The sequence below is a fragment of the Pygocentrus nattereri genome, chromosome 16 (assembly GCF_015220715.1).
Source record: "Pygocentrus nattereri isolate fPygNat1 chromosome 16, fPygNat1.pri, whole genome shotgun sequence".
Lineage (NCBI taxonomy): Eukaryota > Metazoa > Chordata > Actinopteri > Characiformes > Serrasalmidae > Pygocentrus > Pygocentrus nattereri.
Genome location: NC_051226.1, coordinates 20,030,736 through 20,051,969, shown reverse-complemented (window position 1 = coordinate 20,051,969; position 21,234 = coordinate 20,030,736). Strand labels below are relative to the sequence as shown.

General features: G+C 36.1%; 1 protein-coding gene across 1 annotated transcript; it reads left to right on the top strand.

The window, feature by feature from the left end:
* Window positions 1–1,086: 1,086 nt before the first annotated feature.
* LOC108428042 (complement factor B-like) lies at window positions 1,087–15,014 on the top strand. The gene is made up of 18 exons (XM_017698744.2): window positions 1,087–1,221; window positions 3,847–4,047; window positions 4,149–4,334; window positions 4,870–5,043; window positions 5,181–5,267; window positions 5,554–5,687; window positions 5,934–6,081; window positions 6,339–6,470; window positions 6,566–6,661; window positions 8,318–8,455; window positions 8,542–8,654; window positions 9,128–9,260; window positions 9,395–9,542; window positions 9,947–10,026; window positions 10,143–10,249; window positions 12,974–13,106; window positions 13,880–13,929; window positions 14,371–15,014. Exons 1-18 carry the CDS (start codon window positions 1,158–1,160, stop codon window positions 14,545–14,547), a joined length of 2,301 nt encoding a protein of 766 aa, XP_017554233.1. The 5' UTR covers window positions 1,087–1,157; the 3' UTR covers window positions 14,548–15,014.
* The last annotated feature ends 6,220 nt before the right edge of the window (window positions 15,015–21,234 follow it).

Below are 21,234 nucleotides of genomic sequence, written 5' to 3'. Positions count from 1 at the left end.
GTAATTATAAGATAATTGAATTCTTCCGTAAAAAAGCACAGGAATTATTACTGTTAAATTACGCCTATTTTTTACAGTGTAGATTTTCTCATCAATGGTGATAAACCAAACACTCATGTTTCTGACATTGGTTGCAACCAGTTTTTAAAGTTTTTTATCGACAAGATTATTGATATTAGAGCTGATCTTCTTGTACATGCATGGAAGTTTTCCACATTAGCTGTAACACTGATTTTGAATCAGTTTACTCCTATCACTCTGGATGAGTTAATAGAGGTGGTGCAGCCGTTGCAACACTCCTCTAGTCCCTGTAATTTCTTCTCTCAACTGTCTTTTTTTTTTTTTTTTTTTTTTTTACCTCAGAGTGTGTTCCTGGTTGTTTTAAAGTGGCCAGTGTGCAGCCTCTTCTGAAGGAACCAGGACTTACCCCCAAAGATTGTTCAAGCTTTAGATCCATCTCTAAACTCTAAAAAAACTCATTTTGGACAGTGGTTTCAAAACTACTTCTGCATGCTTTGGAGGTAAACAGCATTTTTCAAAAGTTTTAATGTGGATTTCATCAAAAGCATAGCATAGAAACAGCTCTTGTGATCAGTTTAAATTAGATTGTAATGCACTCTGAGTCTGGGCAAGTTTACTTCTTACTGCTGATTGACCTTCTTGCAGGCTTTGATGCAGTGGATCACAATATCTTGAAAAACAGTCTAAGTGAATAGGTTGGCATATCAGGAGCTGCTAGACTGGTCTTTATCTTGTTTATCTAATAGAGCCTTATCTGTGTCCATTTTAATATATTGCCAGTAGTGATATGAAAATGAATTCTCTTTTACGCATTAAAGAGTAAATAGGAAGATCAAGAGAAAATTAAGTAGCTCTTATTTACAGTCCCTTCATAGATTCTCCTTACTTATAGGCCTAAACCTGAAATTTCACTCTTTGCTAAGACTGGGAGAAAACAGTGGTGATAATCAGTCTGTTAAGCAAGTCACTGGATTGTTGGTCATTGATCCTCTTTGTTTGATAAGCTGTTAAACAGTGACCGTAAAGTCTTAGTCACGTGCTCTGCTTGAACAGGCCTGCCCCCCCTATAAAAATGTGGTGCCACTCTTCCAGTTCTTTACTTCACATCTCATTTACAGAAAGCTTCAGGAGACAACATGGAGTCTGTGCTTTGCTATTTACTCTTTTTTGTGATGACTGGCATTTGTCCTCTTGTGACTGGTGAGTTATGTTGGCTTTATCTTTGGGATCAGACACTCATCTTTTTACACATTATTGTAAAAATGATGGGGCTCTTCAAGGGTTCTTTATCTGATGTGTATTTGATAGCTTGACATCATTTATTTTATCTTTGTAAGTTGTATCTTTACATTTTTCATTATTTTCCTTTTTTTATAACACTTACCAAGAACTTCATGAATATGGCAATATCACAGATTATGTGATGTTTTTAGCCTGTGAAAGAAATTATTGCTAATATTTAAAATGGCTCTGACACTCTTATTCCTTGCTAAAGAAAATACTTGCAGTGATAGACAAAGTGCACAAAACCCCAGAACATTAACACAATGTGATATTGCTGTGCTGAAACGTTCAGCATCCACATCGACTTTTTACTAAAAGTTTAACAGGACATGTATGAGCAGTTCCTTACAAATTGTTCCGTTTTCTCCTTCGCAAAAAATGCAAAAACAAGATTTACATTTTTTTTTGCACTGGATCTGCAAAGCTAATATTGAAGCTTATATAACACCAATTATCTCTGCGTAAATTCATGCTTAAATGACTATAGTGCCTCAAAATGTGTTGTTAAGAAACCTCAAACAGAATTGATAATGTGGTTAAATACCTTTAGATATGACACTAAATAGTTAAAAACAGCAGTATCAGTCCCCTTGAAAGCTGAACTTTGGCCAAGTAAACTCAAACACCATGTTGTGGCCAATCAACCATGTATTGCGTAAGTGAAAAATGATTTACATTTGATTTTTTTTGCCAAACTATGTTGCAAGTTAAAAGTTAGGATGAATATATATGTCAGACATACATACACACACACACACACACACACACACACACACACACACACACACACACACACACACACAATCTATCTATATGTATAGTAATATAATTTTTTTGTAATAAAAACCAATTGCAGACAAGTTAGTACAAATGATTCTAATCTGCTAGACTTGTTCAACATCACAAGTTTCACATCATTAGTAAGAAGCTTTGAAGTTGTACAAAAAAGAAGAAATTCCCAGGATTTCCAGAAAAGTGTCTAGAATGATTAATGAAGCTTTGGCTTCATTTAAAATCGCAGAAAAGGCTGTACAACAACAAAGACTAATTTAACATAAAATTAATATACAAAATTCATCATTTGTCAAAGTGTAGATCTCAAATTCATTACAGTATATTATTCATCATTTGATAACTTTTTGTTCTCAAAATTCTTTAAATATTGAATAAAACACCTACAAATATATTTTAGAGTAGAGTATATAGATCCTAAATCCCCAAACAAATAGTGAAATATAGCTTCATCAAAATTATAGGTGCCGTCTTTGCCAGTTTACATCAGTTTGAAATAAACAGCACAGTAACTGGTTTTAGACAATACTGTAACACCAGAGGTAGAATACATGGCTTTTAACTGAAGTGGAGTAAAAGTTCAAAGGTTCAAATTATCCAAGAAAATCCACATACTTAAAGATCCGTAAATATAGTAGTAGAACACTTATGGCCCTGCTTATGTGTTTACATTTATTTTAGCAGAGCTTGTTGACAGTTCTTCTTTCTTTTAATTCCCTCTTGTAAATAACTGTAAAAGAGCAGATCTCATAGCTGAATTTGGTTGAAATATAATTACTCAGCTACTAGAGCATGGTGGTTGTGTGATTTACGTATATGTGTAGCAGTACAGTTGCAACTAAATTGTTTGATGAGTACATTTTTGGTTACAGATTAAGTTTGACACAGCAATACATTCACATCTTATGTTTACTTTGTCAGTTGGAAAACAGAACTCGATGCTGGATTAATCTGTATCTGCCGCATCTGTCGGCTAACAGACACAAACACTTCAACCAAGTGATTAAAAAGCAAAATATCTGCTATGTGTTTGATCAGGCATTCTTTGTGGACCATGTATAATGACAAAGCAATCAAGACAAAATGATATATTGCTCTGTTTTGCTCCATCTTCTAAAGAAACATCAGCCGTCATGTTTTCAGATAAAACCTTTTCCACTGAGCATGCTGTTGGCCCCACCCTCATGAGAAGATCGACAGGTTGGGAAGTCCGTAATAATGAAAATGCAATCTGGTCAAATACCTTTTCAAAGGCATCTTTGAAACAGGAGAGGAGCTGTTTCCCTCGTTACATCTAAATTTTGACATTTAACTTGGTGTTCAAATTTCAAATGCATATTCAAATGCATTATTAGACAGTGAAAATGCATAAAAAATAAATTGTATTTTAATGATCATTTTGATTATTGCATAATCACATTATATGCATATGCACAATTATTGCATAATTACATACAGTTCTGGAAATGCTTCTTTATTTAAACAAAGCTCTTCATAATCATTTACATCTTTTTGAAGTGTCAGTACTAGTGCACCAAATGGCAAATAAAAATTGCAGTTGAATTTGAATTTTCATTTTGAGCTCAACGCTGCGTATATAAGTGGGAAATTTAAATAAAAGCATACATATACACCGCTCTTCTACATATTACATTTTTGATATACTTCCATACTTTCTTTGCTCTTGTATCGTACTGCTTGCTCTTTCACTACATATTTGATCCTATTGATCAGGCTGTTTCTGTGTAGGTACGCCATCTCATTTTAAGTGCTCAGATATAAACATAAACATCACTGGAGGCACCTTCACTCTCTCTAACAATTATGATGAAGATAGCATCCTGAGGTACCGTTGTCCACAGGGTTATTATCCATATCCTGTAAAAATGCGGCAGTGTTCCAGAGGCAAGTGGGATCCTGTGCCCACCAGGAGACAGCGAGAGTGCAGGAGTAAGTATCAACAAACTATCCTGAATGAATCACTTTAAAAGATTAGCACCACGTCATTTTCATTCAGCAACTTTTCACCATTATATCTCCCATTTGTTCAGAGGTTACATGTCCTAATCCAAATGTTCTGGACAATGGAGTCGTGGAGCCCTATAAGCCGCTGTACTATGTGAATGACACGACTACCTACAGGTGTCATTCTGATTACACATTCCGGGGGTCCCCCACACGTGTGTGCCAGCTCAACGGCAAATGGAGCGGCAGCACGCCGATCTGTAGCCGTGACTGTAAGTACAGAGCCTCTGTGGTGGTCTTAGCCTGATTATTTATGTCTTTCTTTGTCTCTACTGTCACTTTGCCATGTGTATAATTATTACAGTAAGGCCTTCAGTTATCAAACACTTCTTATAAAATGCTCATTTTGTAGCACCTCTGTGGGATTCCAGTCATATGTTAACTAAGCTAATAGCAAACATTTTTGGACGTTTTAGATTAAATTTAAAGTGTGTAAGAGACATATTAACATATTTTACCTTGTAGCAGGTTTCTGTGATGCTTTCTGTAAAGAGCTCTCATTCAGCAGTAAATGCACTGATCATGGCTACCACTCTTGCTCACATTCAGGGACATATCTAGGACTTCTAGAACATTTTCAAAATGGTCTGTATTTGCAGCTTAGTTCCCAAAAGCTTTTATTTCAGAAAAGTGAGGAAAATTTGGTTCTCCATGATAAACCCTGTACAAGTCTTAATTAAACACTCATTGCACAAACCTCAAACTTTGCCCTTCTGTGTTTAATGATGAAACGTCTTCAACCCACAGCTGATCACTGCCCTGATCCCGGAACGCCCCCTGGTGGCAGCAGAACAGGGCACATTTTCAATATTGATGACAAAGTGACCTACCGCTGTGATAATAAGCTGAAACTGCTGGGCTCCAAAGTGCGTGTGTGTCAGGATGGTGGCCAGTGGTCAGGACGAGAGCCAGAGTGCTACGGTGCGTAATAATGGCAGCCTACCACAGGAAAGAAAGAGCAGTCCAACATAATATTCTACAGCCTACAAACAGTAAAGGGTCTATGAGTGGTTTTACTGATACTGGGTTTCTGATGTATTCCTGTTTTCTCATTGTAGCTGATTTCACATACGACACTCCAGCAGAAGTAGCGGAGGCTTTCGGCAGCACTCTAAAGACTACTCTGACCATACATGAGGAAAAAGGTACAGCAGGAATTCACAACATACATTTTCCAAATAAAAGTTGTTAAAGAAATAAAGACAAGTGTTTTCTCAATTTGTAATGCACTAACATTCAAAAGTCTGGAATCACTATTCAGAATCACTGTTTCCAATAAACTAAAGTTGTTTATAAATACATTAATACCTCCATTTTGATGCTGCTACTCTACAATGAATTTAACAACTAATTTGTTGGAAGCCTTTCTTGACATTCATTACATTATCTATTTATAATTTTGACCTCATTAATGCGTGCACAACACATCAGATCAACAAGGGAAGAAAATCACATTGGACCGGAAAGGAAAGCTCAACATCTACATTGCTCTGGATGCATCTGACAGCATAGAAGAAGAAGACTTTGAACGAGCAAAGGCGGTCATTATAAAGCTCATTGAAAAGGTATGTGAGAATAAAAGTTGGACTAGGTTGTTTTCAAAATATGCAGTTAAATGTTTAAAGCCTTATTACTTGAGTTTATCTATTTTGAAGATGCAGCCTGAATGGTTTTGGAATGTTCACATGCTGAATTCAAAACACAAACAAAATGCACACAATAATTCAGCATCAGTTTCACAGTTATATTGTTGATTGTGATTTACACTGAATGCAGTCCTGACTGACTTACTTTATCCTGTTTACCAACAGATCAGCTACTATGAGGTCTCTCCAAATTATGAGATCATCATTTTTGCCACAGAGGTGACAAGAATAGTTAGCATCGCAGATTTCAAAAGGGAGGATGAAAAAAAATTGTATAAAATTATTAAGACGCTGAAGGATTATAAATATGATGGTGAGCTTTTGATCTCGATTTTACACCAGTTTGCACTTAATCTGAGCTAAAATGGACTAAATGTTTCCATTTCCAGTTATTCTAAACACAGTCCATGTATAACCATTATGCCAACCAGGAAAAATGTATTCTTTATTATATGCACAGATCTGTATATTCAGAGAATCAGTGGCAGTAACATGACAGTTTTAATTCCTTTGTGCAGCTTTATGAAAACTGTACCATCTGCTTTTTATATGGTATTTTGTAATCGGCAGATAAAGGACAGAAAACAGGGACCAATATTGCCAAAGCCTTCAAAGTTATTGCGGATAGTGTGAGTTTTGAGAAGACCGGCAATAAAACAGCCTTCACTGAAACTCGTCATGTCATCATCATGTTCACTGATGGTATTGATCTTGTCTTTTGTACACAGTATTTTTTTAATTAGTTGTTTACTAATAATAATGAATTATTTACTAATAATTAGTGGCTGTGTCCACAGGTATATACAATATGGGAGGAACCCCCGTATACAATATTGAAGAAATCAAGCAACTTGTGTACAATGGAGATGAAGTGAAACGGGATCAATATCTTGGTAAGAATATACGTAGTTATATAGCCATAGAGGTGCACTTTGTAGTTTTACAATTACAGACAGTAGCCCAACTATTTCTTTGTATATTTGTAAGCCCTTTTTCACCTTGTTCTTCAATGGTCAAGAGCCCCACAGAGCAGATATTATATGGGTGGTGGATCATTATCAGCACTGCAGTGACACTGATGTGGTGGTGTGTTGGTGTGCGTTGTGCTGCTATGAGTGGATCATACACAGCAGTGCTGCTGGAATTTTAAAACATTTCACTGTCACAACTGGACTGAGAATAGTCCACCAACCAAAAATATCTAGCTATACACACTATATAGGGTCCTGCAAATTGCACAAGAGTCTCACCTCCCCCTTGTGTCAAAGCTACTTTTTGTTCACAATTTCGGTGAAAGGACGACGCAGAACTATACATCATTTCATCATAATGAAAAAAGAAAAAAAACATGAGAATGAATATGAATTAGATATCAGTTTGATGTCATCAAATGACAGAAAGGTTTAACAGACAAAGGTTGATGTACTAGCTGGTCAGTGCAACACTCTCTAGTCAACTATTTGTTTCATTTGACGAAGGCCAATGGGCAGGGGTATATAAATGGCAGCTCAGGAAAGATAACTGCAGTACACTAAATAAGACCTGTGCTTTGCCACAGCAACCTCTGTGGAGCCCAGTCCAGTCCAGACAATATATGTACATGATGGCAAATTCCTCACAGGTGCACATTATTTTAAAACAAGACAATGATCAAGTCTCTCAGCCAAAGTTTAGTTACAGCTCTGGACTAATGCAAAATGGAAAGCAATGGATTGACTGACTTTTGAATAAATATTGAATTTAAAATGTTGATTAGCTGCACATGTCTCAGGAAATAATAACCATCAAGTATTTAGCCAAACCATAGTATAAATAACATTTTATGTTTGATGTATAGAAAGAAATCTGAGGGAGCCAGCTTAAACTGGCTTGTTGCAGCTGATAAAATTAGTAATAATGTTATCTATAATTTCTCAGGTGCTATGCTAAGATTGTTAGTATTTATGTTAATGTTAATATTTACTTTTCTTGTACAGAAAACATTGAATCAATTACTATTTTTTTAAGTTTACTTTGCTTAGATTGCCAGATGGAGCAAACTGTTTTAAAGGAGGGAGGATTGTAGTGGGAGCACTGGGGTGTCAGCATTTCACATCAAACTACTCTGAATAGCTTTACATCTTAACCATTTAACTATAGAGAACTTTTAGAGATTTTTCATTGAGGTGTTTACAGTCTTTTACAATCTCTTTTTAGTGGCCAGCATTATTTCTCTTAGTTTGCAGACATGAATGACTGAGTGGACATTCTATAAATCCAGTTTATTTGTGAATAATAAAATGCACTCATCTTTGTACTTCAAAAACTTCCTTAATTCTACTGATCTAGTCTTTTAGTCTGCTACATAGGCTACCAGGTGACTCCACACCTTCTTATCCATTATATTTTCCTTGTTATAGTGCTTAATACTCAAACTTAACCACTGTAATATATGAGTAATTGCAATTTAAGATGTTGATTAGCTGAACACACTGGGTGCTATGGATGCACATGTCTCAGTAAATAATAACCAATATGTATGTACTGATACAGATATGGTTGTTTTACAGATATATATGTGTTTGGAGTGGGTGAAGATGTAGAGAAGGAGAATATCGATTTATGGGTGACAAACAGACGAGATGAAAAGCATTTCTTCATACTCCCAGACATGAAAAATGTGCAAGAAACGTTTGATGAGATGATTGGTATATACTTCTTTATCTGTGTTTGTACTATGTATATTATATACTGCACCTGCTCCTTTCACTGTATGTGTTTTCTCTACACATAGATGAAAGCACTAGTGTGGGTCTGTGTGGACTCCACAGAAGCCACAGTCCTGATGAACAAAACGATGAAATCAGACGCTTCAGCTATCCCTGGATGATCAGTTTTTTGGTGACTGTGAGCATCGTCTTGATTGTTTGATTTATTCTATTTTGTTTCTGGATTTAAGGTCATATATTCATAGATATTCTACCTTAACAAACCACACAGTATTGAAACGTGATTAGTTTCCTTCTGAAATGTAGTAGGAATAGACGTTCTTTAATAACACAAATGCCTTGTAGTTGATGAGTTTTGAGCAAGACAATTTAGAATGGTGGTGCACAACTCTGGTCCTGGACAGCTGGTGTCCAGAACAGGTTGGTGGTTTACCTGCTCAAATACACCTGATGCAACTCATCTGTTAATTGTTAACTGTATTGGATGTATTTGAGTAGATGAATCTCAAAATGGTGCTGAACACTTGCCCTCCAACACCAAAGTGCTGCACCCCTGATTTAGAAACTCTTTTGTTTTTTGAACTGTTAGGAATTAGACTAATAAACACTAACAAGGTAAATATATAGTACATTTTTTCCTGCTCTTCACAGCGCGATGATGGCCAAACATCAAACTGCTTAGGATCGCTTGTCACTCCTTCATTTATTCTAACTGCGGCCCACTGCTTCAAGTTGCTTGAAGATGTTCCTGATCAAATCTCATTCCATATACCAAGTGGCACAAGTACAGCATACAATTATAACAAAGCTATATTCTTTTTCATTTGAAACTGAATAAAATAAAACAATACAAAGATAACAAAACATAGTTAACTAGTAATTACTAGTGGCACTAATAATCCCTGCCCTCTTTTTTAGATACGCAGCCACTAAAGGCAAAGGACTTCAAGATTCATCCACAATACAAACCCAGAGGTAAAGTGTCAGAAGGAATTTCGGAGTATTATGAATATGATGTGGCTCTCATAGAACTGGAAAAGGAGATAGAAGCTGATGCCAGTCTCAGGTGAGTGGCCTACATGAATACTACTGATCCAGCCATAATTACAAAAACTTTTCATGCAGCGATTGACTGCAATAGCACCGAGAACAGCTCAGCTTTCCACTTTACATTTTTGCAAGTTAAAAATGATACAAAGCTCAAGCCCTCCCAAACTATAAAATAAAGCTAAAGAATCATAATATTGAAAGAATCAAATATGTAACCTTGACATTATTTTGGCCTAATGTTTGGTTGGATAGTGTAGTGGGTAACACCTCTGCCTTCTATGCTGTATACTGTCTGCCAAATGCCGTAAATGTAAAAGACATCAAAAAAGTTATACAAAGCACTTTGCCTAAAGGTCATTCTTACCTTAATCATTGGGAACTAACTCGATTTTAATAACTCTACTCACAATTCAATCTTAGACCCATTTGCATTCCCTGCACCAAGGAGACGAGTGGGGCTCTAAGACTGACTGGCAGTGATGTGACATGCGCAAAACACAGTGAGTAATAAGATATAGCATGTAGAAATATTTATAAATATATAAGCTTATCAACAAATAAAACAATAATGTCATACACATGACATGTTGTTACATTTGTGTTTGTTCCCTTACAGAGGAAGAGCTTTTGAAAGGTGACCTTGTTAAAGCTTTCTTTATGTCATCTAAACGAAAACAAGACATTTTTCCAAAGAATCCTATCCAGATCAAACTGGGGCATAAGGTAATGTTACGTCTTACTGCTTTTGATTATAAAGAACTCCTAATTTGTAATGCATTCCTAAAATGGAAAGGTACTTGTCCTTAAAGAAGAATTTACTGCAGTCATTAATGAGACACACCAAAATACAGTCGCTCTCGCTGTCATTACAAAAACAGTCTTTGAGGTTTTACACAACAGAAAACAGCAAAACTGATTGCAAATAATCAAAAGAACCTTTGGTGGTCCTGCTTTATTTCACTTTAAAGGGCACATGACATGGAAGGCTTACATAAATAAATAGCAGGAACACTGATGTCATAAAACTGATGTACAATCCTGTTTCCGAAAAAGTTGGGACACTGTGCAAAATGGAATGCAAAGATATGCAAATAATTTAAATCTTGTATTTAACTAAAAAATAGTACAAAGACAACATATCAAATGTTGAAACAGAATTGTTTTTAATATATGCCCATTTTGAATTTGATGTCAGCAATCATTTAAAAAAAAGTTCAGACATGGGCAACAAAAGACTGTAGAAATTGCGCAATGCTAAAAAACACCTGATGGAACATCTAATTAGGTTACCTGGCAACAGGTCAGTAAAATAAATAGGTATAAAAATAGCATCCCAGAGATGTTTCAGAAGTAAAGATGGGGAAGGGTTCACCTCTCTGAAAGACTGCACAATCAAATAGTGCAACAATTCAAGAACAACGTTTCACCATGCAAAACATAAAAGAACAGACACGATTCTGTAGTGGAAATCACTGCATGGGCTCAGGAACACTTCTAAGTCTAATGTGGTTTGACAAATCAAGATTTCGCATTGTTTTGGAAATCATGGATGCTGTGTCTACCTGGCTAAAGAGGAGAGGGAACATTTGGTTTGTTGTCAGCGCACAGTTCAAAGCCAGCATGGTGTGGGGTGCATTATGTGCACATGGCATAGGTGACTTGCACATCTGTGAAGGAATCATTAATGCTAAATGATAAACAGGTTTTGGAGTGACATTCATTGCCATGACAACAGCATGGCTCTGTAGAAATAGAATCCAGGCACTAAATTGACCTGTCTACAGTCCAGAACTGTCACTCACTAAAAATTTGGTGCGTTATGAAATAAAAAATACAACAAACATGACCCTGATCTATTGAGCAGTTGAAATCATATATCAAGCAAGAATGGGAAAACAGTTCTCTTTCAAAACTACAGCAATTGATCTCCACAGTTATAAATGCGCACAGAGTTATTAAAGGAAGAGGTTATGCAACAGAGTAGTAGATGTAGTAGTGCCACTGTCATTATTTTTTTGAAACATGTTGCTGGCATCAAGTTCCAAATGTTCAAATTCAAAATGAGTTTTCAAAACTTCTGAATTCTTTGCTTTTGTAATGTCACAAAATCACATTTTTACCAGAAGTAATAATAACCTAAAAATAAAATTCTTAGCCATAAAACTTTAACTGCCCAACATAGACTTACATGGGCTATGAGATTGTAATGAGACTGCATACAATCTCATTGAAGCCCAGGGGCACTGGAACCACAGTGGCGAGCGGGCATTTGACTCCCCCACTTTCAAAGTACTAGTACAATGACTCACTACTTTTTGAGTGAGTTCAGCATGCTTATTCTTATAGAGTGCTGACATATAAACAAGAAACAAAAAATTAAAAACTCATTAACAGAATCGATGAAAATGTCCATTTCAGCTGCAGTTTGTGTTCAGTTACTACACTAAGTGAATTTAATGAATAGCAAATATTCACTAAGATATTAAAGTCCTCAGTGATGGGTAATTCTAGTCTTATCTAAGCTGTTTATTTGTTACTGTATGCAGCAATCCCTTAATATAATGTTTTTTTTCTGTATATAATGCCAATACATTACATAAGGAAGAATATTGGCTTCAGGTTAATTTAGGTATATCAATAGTAAGCAGAATTTGAAGCAGTGGGTTTGAATGATTTTTTTACACTAATTTAAGTGTACTGTGTAGCCTGTTGGTCCAGGCAATTGAACTTTTCCTTTAGTCTATTCTGAAGTGTGAACACTATACCTGTATTCAGGTCCTCACCAACAACTGAACTGTGGTCATGTGAAAATCACCAGTCTCATTCTGCTTCTGGTGAACTCCAGTGAACATTTCTGGTGGGAATATAGATTTGCAATGATCTGAAGCAAATGGAAGAATTCAACACCAGTTCTGTTCATAATTTACTTTCAGCATGAGCTGCTGTTAATAAGGGCATAGCAAGAAATAGCACAGATATGCATTTGATTTTGACACATGCGTATTTTTGGCCAAGCATTAGTGACCTGATTGGCAAAATTTTAAAATGAAAAATCATACATAATGGCAACAAACCTTTTTAATCAATATTTTAGCCATTGTAGTATGAAACCAATCAAACCAACTGAAAAAGATCCAGTGTCACAAAAACCCAAACACTGGTAGTGGATTTAATGGGGTATGACAACTGCCAGATGTTTTTCAAAGATTTCAGCTAGCTTCTTCCCCAACCATGTTGGAAGGTTTCTTGAGAAACATGTTGTTTCAGACTCTTCACCTGGCTTTTTTCCCAAAGGGGAAAAAAAGGGGAAAAAAGCTGAAACACTTTGCTTGTACAGCACTATAGACTTTTGATCAGAACAGAAATGTTCCATGCTCCTTTAAATGTATCACTAAAATGGATCACTGCTTTAAAGGTATCACTACTCTGTTTTTGCTCTTTCTTTAGAGGGATGCATGTATTGAAGATGCCAAAAAGGCATTAAACATCTCAGATGAAAAAGCAAAGCTGCTTATTACAGACAATTTCTTATGCACCGGTGGAGAGGAACAAAATCATGTTGATGAAGTTTCTTGCAAAGGTAATTTACTGTTAACTAACTGATCATACACAATTCAGGAACAGCGTCCTGGACACAGAATAAATGCACTGCAGCCTCAGAATTTATTAAAGGGGAAACAGAATAATTTTTCAACATTTTTGAGTATTTTAAAAGTTCAGTTTAAAAGTACAGTTCAGTAACCAAAATCATTCCCTATAGTTGTATGTGATAGGAACCTGGGGTTGTAATGTTTAACACAATATAGCCATTCATATAGCCAAATAGATTTTACTATCCAAAACAACCAGTCAATATATACATATCTTTTGGATTTTTATATGTTATGTTGATAGTCACAAAATAGTTGTAAATAAAATAACAAAATAAATAAAAAAAACTTTTAATTGGGGAATATTTACATCCTGCATGTCCAGCTCGTCATCATGACTGGATTGTATTACTGTGCTGTGTTTATGCAACTGGTGATTACTGACGCAGCCTGATAATGAGAAAATGCCCAAATTAATTAATCTATTTTTTAATGAGGGAATAGGGGTTCATTTTGGTCACAGTAGTTTACATGTCAGCAATTTAGTTATGCAGACATTTTTGTAAAATTGTTGGATTTTAAATCTGACTCTTTACATTAGATTCTTGGTATGTTACGTTACATGGTTAATCTGACAACAAGTGACAACAAGGCCCTTGTTTGTAATTACATTGTAATCTGTCTTACTGTTCCATATTATATAAATGGCATGTCATGTGAACCATGTCAGATCAAGTTTACATGTGAAAGCGACATTTTTCAGGTGACTCTGGTGGGGCTACATTCGTGCAGGACCAGGTTCGGGCATTCCAGGTCAGACTTCAAGTCCCCTTCCCCCTTCTGATTTAGATTTGATGACTCAGTTTTATGTCAAATCATTAGGAGTTGACTTACCTATTACCTATTACCTAAATTATGTATAAACTTTAACTGAGTAATTCATGTTTTTTAAAGGCCAAACAATAAATTGACTTATTTAAACAATAACAAACTATTCAAAGCATTTCAAAGATTACAGTAATGCTCAAAGTATCTTGGAAGCCTTTGTTTAAAAAAAAAAAAAAAAAATATATATATATATATATATATATATATATATATGGGTAAAGGGTGACCGATTAAGTAGCTTAACCGATTAATCAAGACATCTCTAGATTTGTGTAAAAAAGAATCAGATAACAGTAACAGCACTTCCAGCAAAGTCATGCTCCAAAAGGTGTGAAATTTGATCATGTTTTGATTTACCTTTAACAGGTTGGAGTTGTCAGCTGGGGTCTGAAAGATCTGTGCACAGGCAGCGACAATTACGGTGAACTTGCAACAGCCAGAGACTTCCACATAGACCTCTTCAATCCAGGGGTGCAGGATTTTCTTAAGTTGTACCTGGGTAATGAAACAAGAGGGACTCCTCTGACATTTTTGGAAAGATAAAAGCTGAGGTCCACCCTTGTCATTTGACCTATTTTCTTTATACCTTTTCACCAGAAATTTATCACTGTAACTTTTGAACATTTTCTGTGATTTTTACAAATAATAATGGACAAAGTTACAGTCTAAAACAGCAGATACAGAAAAGGCCTGTATTGTTTTAGGACATGCTTTATTCAGTCAGTTGGACATTCTATATTTGCTATTTTACAGAAAGCAGGTTTCCTGTAAGAATGTAAGGAGAGGATACGAGTGTGTATGAGTGAGTGAGTGTACCACAGCTGCAGGATTGTTCAGATTGCTTATTTAGGAGCTGTAAAAGCAGAAAGCAGTAGAGTTATCATTTTATTGGCACAGGCATAGATTGGGAACATATTCTACCCTCATCAAATCTGATACAGATTTGTTAACTATTTACCTTTTGAACATTTTTTGGACACTGTGACAAAATAAAGCTTTCTGAATGTTGATTAGCATGATATCTGGTATTCATTTGGATTATCAGTCAGTCAAACTTGTTCCACCAGTATACAACCTCCAAACAATCTGTGTGACACTACTTTGTGTGGGCTATTAGCAGAGCAGTGCTTAAACAGTACAATGCAGTTTCTGCCACTACAGACTACTAAGTACCTGTTAAAAACTGTAGGCAGGGCATGTCATCAAGGTGAAATCTCTACTACTGTCATCATATCTTCAAAAGTATAATGTTGGTTTTGCATTTGAGACTTAAACATTGAGCTGGACCTTCTTTTTTTTGAGCATGTGTGTGTTGCGCTAATACATAAAGGTATATGATATGGTTCAAAACCTGCGAAATCCAACTCAATATCTCTAATGAATAATCTGAAAATGATTATTTACAGCTTTGCATGGTGACTTACAGAAGTGCTCACTTACCATATTTTGCATGTATTTTTGTCTTGACACAGTAATGACACTTTTTTCTGGTTTTAACAGAAAATGCACATAGTGCTGCCTTAAATAGAGACATGAAACATTAACTTAAAAATCAAGTTCAAGACAAGTCAAACTGTACAACTGCACTGTTTTATGAAACTAAATGATAAAGGTGTCTTAATTGTGCTTTATACCAAAGTCAAAAGGTCAATCTTTTGATTGAAACTCCTCATTCACAATAATTATAAATAGTTGCCACTCTAGATCTTTTACTGACCATCATTACTATTCTATCTGCTAAAAAGCCTATATCGGTTCATAATGCTTCACACTGGTGTGTCATGTTTAGACTTTGACCATCGCCATTTGCGATGCAATCTGCTCCAGTAATCAAAGCTCCAGACACTTGCAGAAACTATTGTTCTTCCCATTACTCATCATTTTAAGGGGTGTAATCTAATGCTCCATTTCTGTTATGCTGATATTTTTGCCATGCAATTTGTGCTAGAAAAGCCTGCTGGAGAAAATTACAAAGACTTATGGGTAATTTAGAGGATAAATAATTACTTCTCAAAACTAGATGTAAACCACTAGCTCTCCCAAAGTTATGGTAGGGGGTGAAGTACCACACAGAATCTGCCTTCTGCAAACACCTTCTCAACTAGTTCATCAAAAAAGTCTAGGTTTTCCTCCGCCCCAACTTCCAATGTTTTGCAGGACAACACTGAGCTTTTGAGTTGATGTTCACTGTTCTTTCATATGAAATTTTGAAAGCGCCTATTAATTATTTCCAATTTTTCTCAGACACATATGGGTCTGTACAGACAAAGCACAAATGTCCTTCCACATTTGACAGAAGCACTAAAAGATTTAAAGATCTTTCTAAAGCCAGCAGATATAGTTTTACTTAGTCCACAAAACTAATTGAAATGTTGTCTGACAGTGAGACCCTCTGCATAATTTCCTTTTAAAAAACTTCAATACCTTTTCAGTAGAGGATGCTTGTGAATACTGATAGAGAACAATTTGACAACTAAAATGAAGAGAAAACATGAAATTGTGGAACACCATGACATTTTCTAGGATGCTTATTAGTAATTATAGAGCAATTAATAACAATTTAAAACATTTGACAATGACAGACAGGAAATTATCTCCAACAATAAATAACTAGATACTTAAATAAAAAGTCTTGCTCAGTGTTACGCATTGGACTCATCAGTTGAACTCCAACTCCCAGAATACCCTGGGAGAGCCTGTGACTCTGGTCACCTATCAGCACTCACAATCCCCAGACTTTTAACCGCTGTCTTATTAGAGCACAGAGTACAAAAGCCTGGTTTTGACAATCAGTCAGTGCGAGGTATTGTTTTCTCTAGATTATGGATTTTGGCCATGCAAAGTGACTCTTGGAATGTGTGGAGGGTGGGCATCTGTGTGAGCCTGTCTATATGTTACCCCAACACTATGTTTTATGGTAAGGTAGTGCTGAGCTGGGCATGTCAGTGTCTTGTTGAAGGGCCTGTTATAAATAACATTTATATCATCTTTTTTTTCATCAATGCTAAACTAGTGCTAGAAATGGGATACGGCCACCAAGCTAGAAAATGTTGATTTTCATGCAATGCCATCTGAGGATTGATGGTCATGTACAGGGCTCTCAAGTTTTTAAGGTTGGTGGGAGTGAGATTTTTTTTGGGGGGGGGGGGGTTGGTCACCCATCGACCCAATGACCCATTGACCCTCCAAGTGTGTTCAACTTAAAAGAGAACAAGTTTGATTTGATCAAATTTAACGGGTTTATTCTATGACATATAATTAAAAGTACAAACAGGTACAAGTACAAGCAAGAAGAAAAACAAACAAAACAAAAACACAAATTTAGCCCCACTGAACAATGGTGGATATTTTGTGTGTGTTCATGAGTGATGCTGAGTGTTGTAAGTGTTTGTGGCAGATTTAGATGCCTTGATCACAGACACTGGGGGCTCCCATTTAAAGCAATGAGGCTCAATGCCAGCCATTTTGACGGTCATGATTGCCGAGAGGGTTCCATCCAGAGCCAAGGCATTTCTGGTTTTGTTCTTGTTCAAGTCCACCATGGAAAAAACCCTCTCTGCATCGGCATTCGAGTGTGGGAGAGTTAAAACCAATTTGAGCGATCTATATCCTGATTGGCTCAACGAGAGTACTTTATAATATGCAACCGATGGATTGGCTGAATAGGGTGTGGTAACTGGGTAACTTCTCTGAGCACAGAAGCGCTGTGACCAGTGGCTGTGACTGGTTTGTAGAGAGGGCGAATTCATTTTTGATTGGATTTTTTTTTTTTTTTTAGAAAAAAAAAAATCAAGAGTGAGAAATAGCATGTGTGGCATGTGAGCATGTGAACTCGCTGAGGTGCATGTGTCACACGCTCAAAGCGTGAGACTTTAGAACAATGGTCATGTATATTCAACAGTGGTTTCCTGCCTTGCCCTACATGGAATGAGATTTCCCCCAAATCCCTTAATCTTTTTGCAATATTATATGCAGTAGATGGTAGAAGACTTAAATTCTTTGCAAACTTGCATTGAGAAATGTTCTTTTTGAACCGTTTGACAATTTTCTCATGAACTTTGGGACAAAGTGGTGAGCCACAACCAGGGGTATAAAAGAATAGTAAAAATCCTTAAATAAAAGTACTGTTACTGTAGTGATAGTTTACTTCAATACAAGTAGAAATATTAATAAAGTAATTTCCTCAAGTAAGAAGAAATAAGTAGCGTATTGGAAAAATACCTGAGTTGACTGAGTTAAATTATTGACAACAGCAGTTTTGTGTTTTTATTTTCCATATTGTCCCAACTTTTCCAGAAATACAGTTTGTATTTTTTAGTTCATCAATGGTGGAGGGCTACATCCCATTTGGAAATCTGATATATATATCTAGGGATTAGCGAGAGGCTTTTAGCTCAAATTTACAGCTAACAATTAAAATAAGAGTATGTCTTCAGTCCCTATGGAGATGAAAGACAGGTAAGTAGGAGATTTACATACAAGTTTGCAGAGCATGTAGATTAGTTTCAACCTAGTTACACATATTAACCAGCTCCGTTAGCTAGCCTTCTGTCTAGCTGTTAAAATACCTGTTGTTATGAAGCAACTAGTTTATTTGGCCCGTTGATTTGGATTTACATACCAACCAAAGTAGATAATTAACTGGATGTGATGATAACAGTAGAAATCTTTCTCATCACCAGAACTATCTTAAAAGACTTCAAATAAATTTGTCATGTGATATACACACTCACCTGAGTGTCTGTAAGAATGATGGCACTGTTGTGTGTATTACTTTTTTGGCATTACTTTTATAGCTGTTATGTAAAAATACAGGAGATTATTATATCAGTCACTTCCCAGGTCAACCCCAGAAATTTGACCTCACATCCCATTTTTTTTTATTTTGTTTTTTGCTCATTTTTGTTCCTAAATAGTTCCTGATTTACTCACATGGTTCTTGAAAAAAAAACTTTAATTGTTATAGAGCCTTCACATTTTGTGGTGTCAGGGGCATTTAAATGGGGACAGAATATTCATTATGCTGCCTTTGTAAGATAATGTCATTATATGCAGCCAATTTTCTGTGAGTTTGGTACTCATGATGCTTTTTTACTACAAAAGTTAAAATGGCTATGTCAAAGTGTCAAAGCAAATGTCTATAAGGATACACCAAACATGATTATTCCAGCGATTTACTTGTACTACTCATACTACAATACATGTATTGATGGTATCTTGTACATCAAAAAAAAATTTTGGATGGCAAAAATGCAACATTATTTTATTGGTCCTCATTTTGATTTTTGCAAATATTTACCAGTGAAAAAACCTGACTGACTAATTATGTTCACCTCTGCTGTTGGCATGACGACAACAAAGATGGTGGATAACTTTTTCACAAACATCAGAAAGATCAAAAGCAGCTTACACAGGACTTCAGCTGGGCTATAAACTTCAAATTAAACTTCAACCGCTGTGATAATAAGCTGAAACTGCTGGACTCCAAAATGCGTGTGTGTCAGGATGGTGGCCAGTGGTCAGGACGAGAGCCGGAGTGCTACGGTGAGTAATAATGGCAGCCTACCACAGGAAAGAAAGAGCAGTCCAACATAATATTCTACAGCCTACAAACAGTAAAGGGTCTATGAGTGGTTTTACTGGTACTGTAACGGGGAGCGAGGAGGCGGACGCACACGCTGAGATAAGCGAGATTTATTACGGGCAAATCCAGGGTCGTGGTCAGAACAGTCCAGGGTCAATGAGCCGACACGGACAGATCGAGGGTAATACATGACGAAAACAACCAGAACCAACACAAACAAAGACCAGGTACAACGATACAAAGATACAAAGATACAAAGATACAAAGATACAAAGACTGGCAAACGCAAAGGGCAAACACAGGGCTTAAATACATGGAACAATGAGGGACAGGTGAAAACAATCAGGGGCGGAGTTACAAGACCAAAACATGAGCACATGGACAGGACTGGGAGGAGCCAACCGTGACAGGTACTGGGTTTCTGATGTGTTACTTTTTTTATGTAGCTGATTTCACATACGACACTCCAGCAGAAGTATTATATTATATTATATTATATTATATTATATTATATTATATTATATTATATTATATTTCTCATAGACAAGGTATGTCAGAATAAAAGTTGGATGTTGGTGTTTTTCAAAATCAATTCCTCTTTTTGTGCTCTTTAGTGATTAAAGCTTGATTCATTCTCTATATGTGTATTTTTTAGATAGCCTAAATGATCTTTTTATTTTCATTATAAATATTAAAATTTAGTTTCAATTTACGTTGTATATAATTTCCATTGTACTCTTAGCTGTCCTTCAACTTTTTCCTGTTTACCAACAGATCAGTTAGTATGAGGTCTCTCCAAATTATGAGTGTCATTTTTGCCACAGAGGTGACAAGAATAGTTCGCATTGCAGATTACAAAAGGGAGGATGAAAGAAAATTGTATAAAATGATCAACATGCTGAAGGATTATAAATATGATGGTGAGCTTTTGATCTCTTTTTTACACTTGAAATGTTCTTTATTTTATGCAAGGATCAGATCAATGGCATCACAGTTAAATTTTTTTAAACTTTTTTTTTTTTTTCATTCATTTGGACAGCTTGATTAAAACTTTTTAATATTTTTTGTCTTTTTTTTTCTGATGTTTTGTAATTGGCAGATTGAACAAATATTGCCAAAGCCTTCAAAGCTTTTTTGGAAAACATGAGTTTTGAGAAGACTAGCAATAAAACAGCCTTCATTGAAACGTCATCATCATGTTCATTGTTAAATGTTAATGTTTTTAAAAAAGTTAATGTTTTAATTAAAAATGTTGCCTGGTCTGATGAGTCTTGATTTCAATGGTGACATTCAGATATTTTCTTGGCACACTTTGGGCCCCTTAGTACCAATTGAGCATCGTTTAAATGCCGCAGCCAACCTGAGCATTGTTGCTGACCATGTCCATCCCTTTATGACCACAGTGTACCCATCTTCTGATGGCTACTTCCAGCAGGATAATGCACCATGTCACAAAGCTCATATCATCTCAGACTGGTTTCTTGAACATGACAGTGAGTTCTGTGTACTCCAATGGCCTCCACAGTCACCAGATCTCAATCCAGTAGAGCACCTTTGGGATGTGGTGGAACGGGAGATTCTCATCATAGATGTGCAGCCGACAAATCTGCAGCAACTGCGTGATGCTATCATGTCAATATGGACCA

Bases quoted from the DNA above. Each gene is read 5' to 3' on its own strand.
- LOC108428042 (XM_017698744.2), top strand. From the start codon at position 1,158: ATGGAGTCTGTGCTTTGCTATTTACTCTTTTTTGTGATGACTGGCATT. The intron at 6,471-6,565 runs GTATTGATCTTG...CTGTGTCCACAG, and splicing joins CATCATCATGTTCACTGATG to GTATATACAATATGGGAGGA. The intron at 13,107-13,879 runs GTAATTTACTGT...GACATTTTTCAG, and splicing joins TGATGAAGTTTCTTGCAAAG to GTGACTCTGGTGGGGCTACA.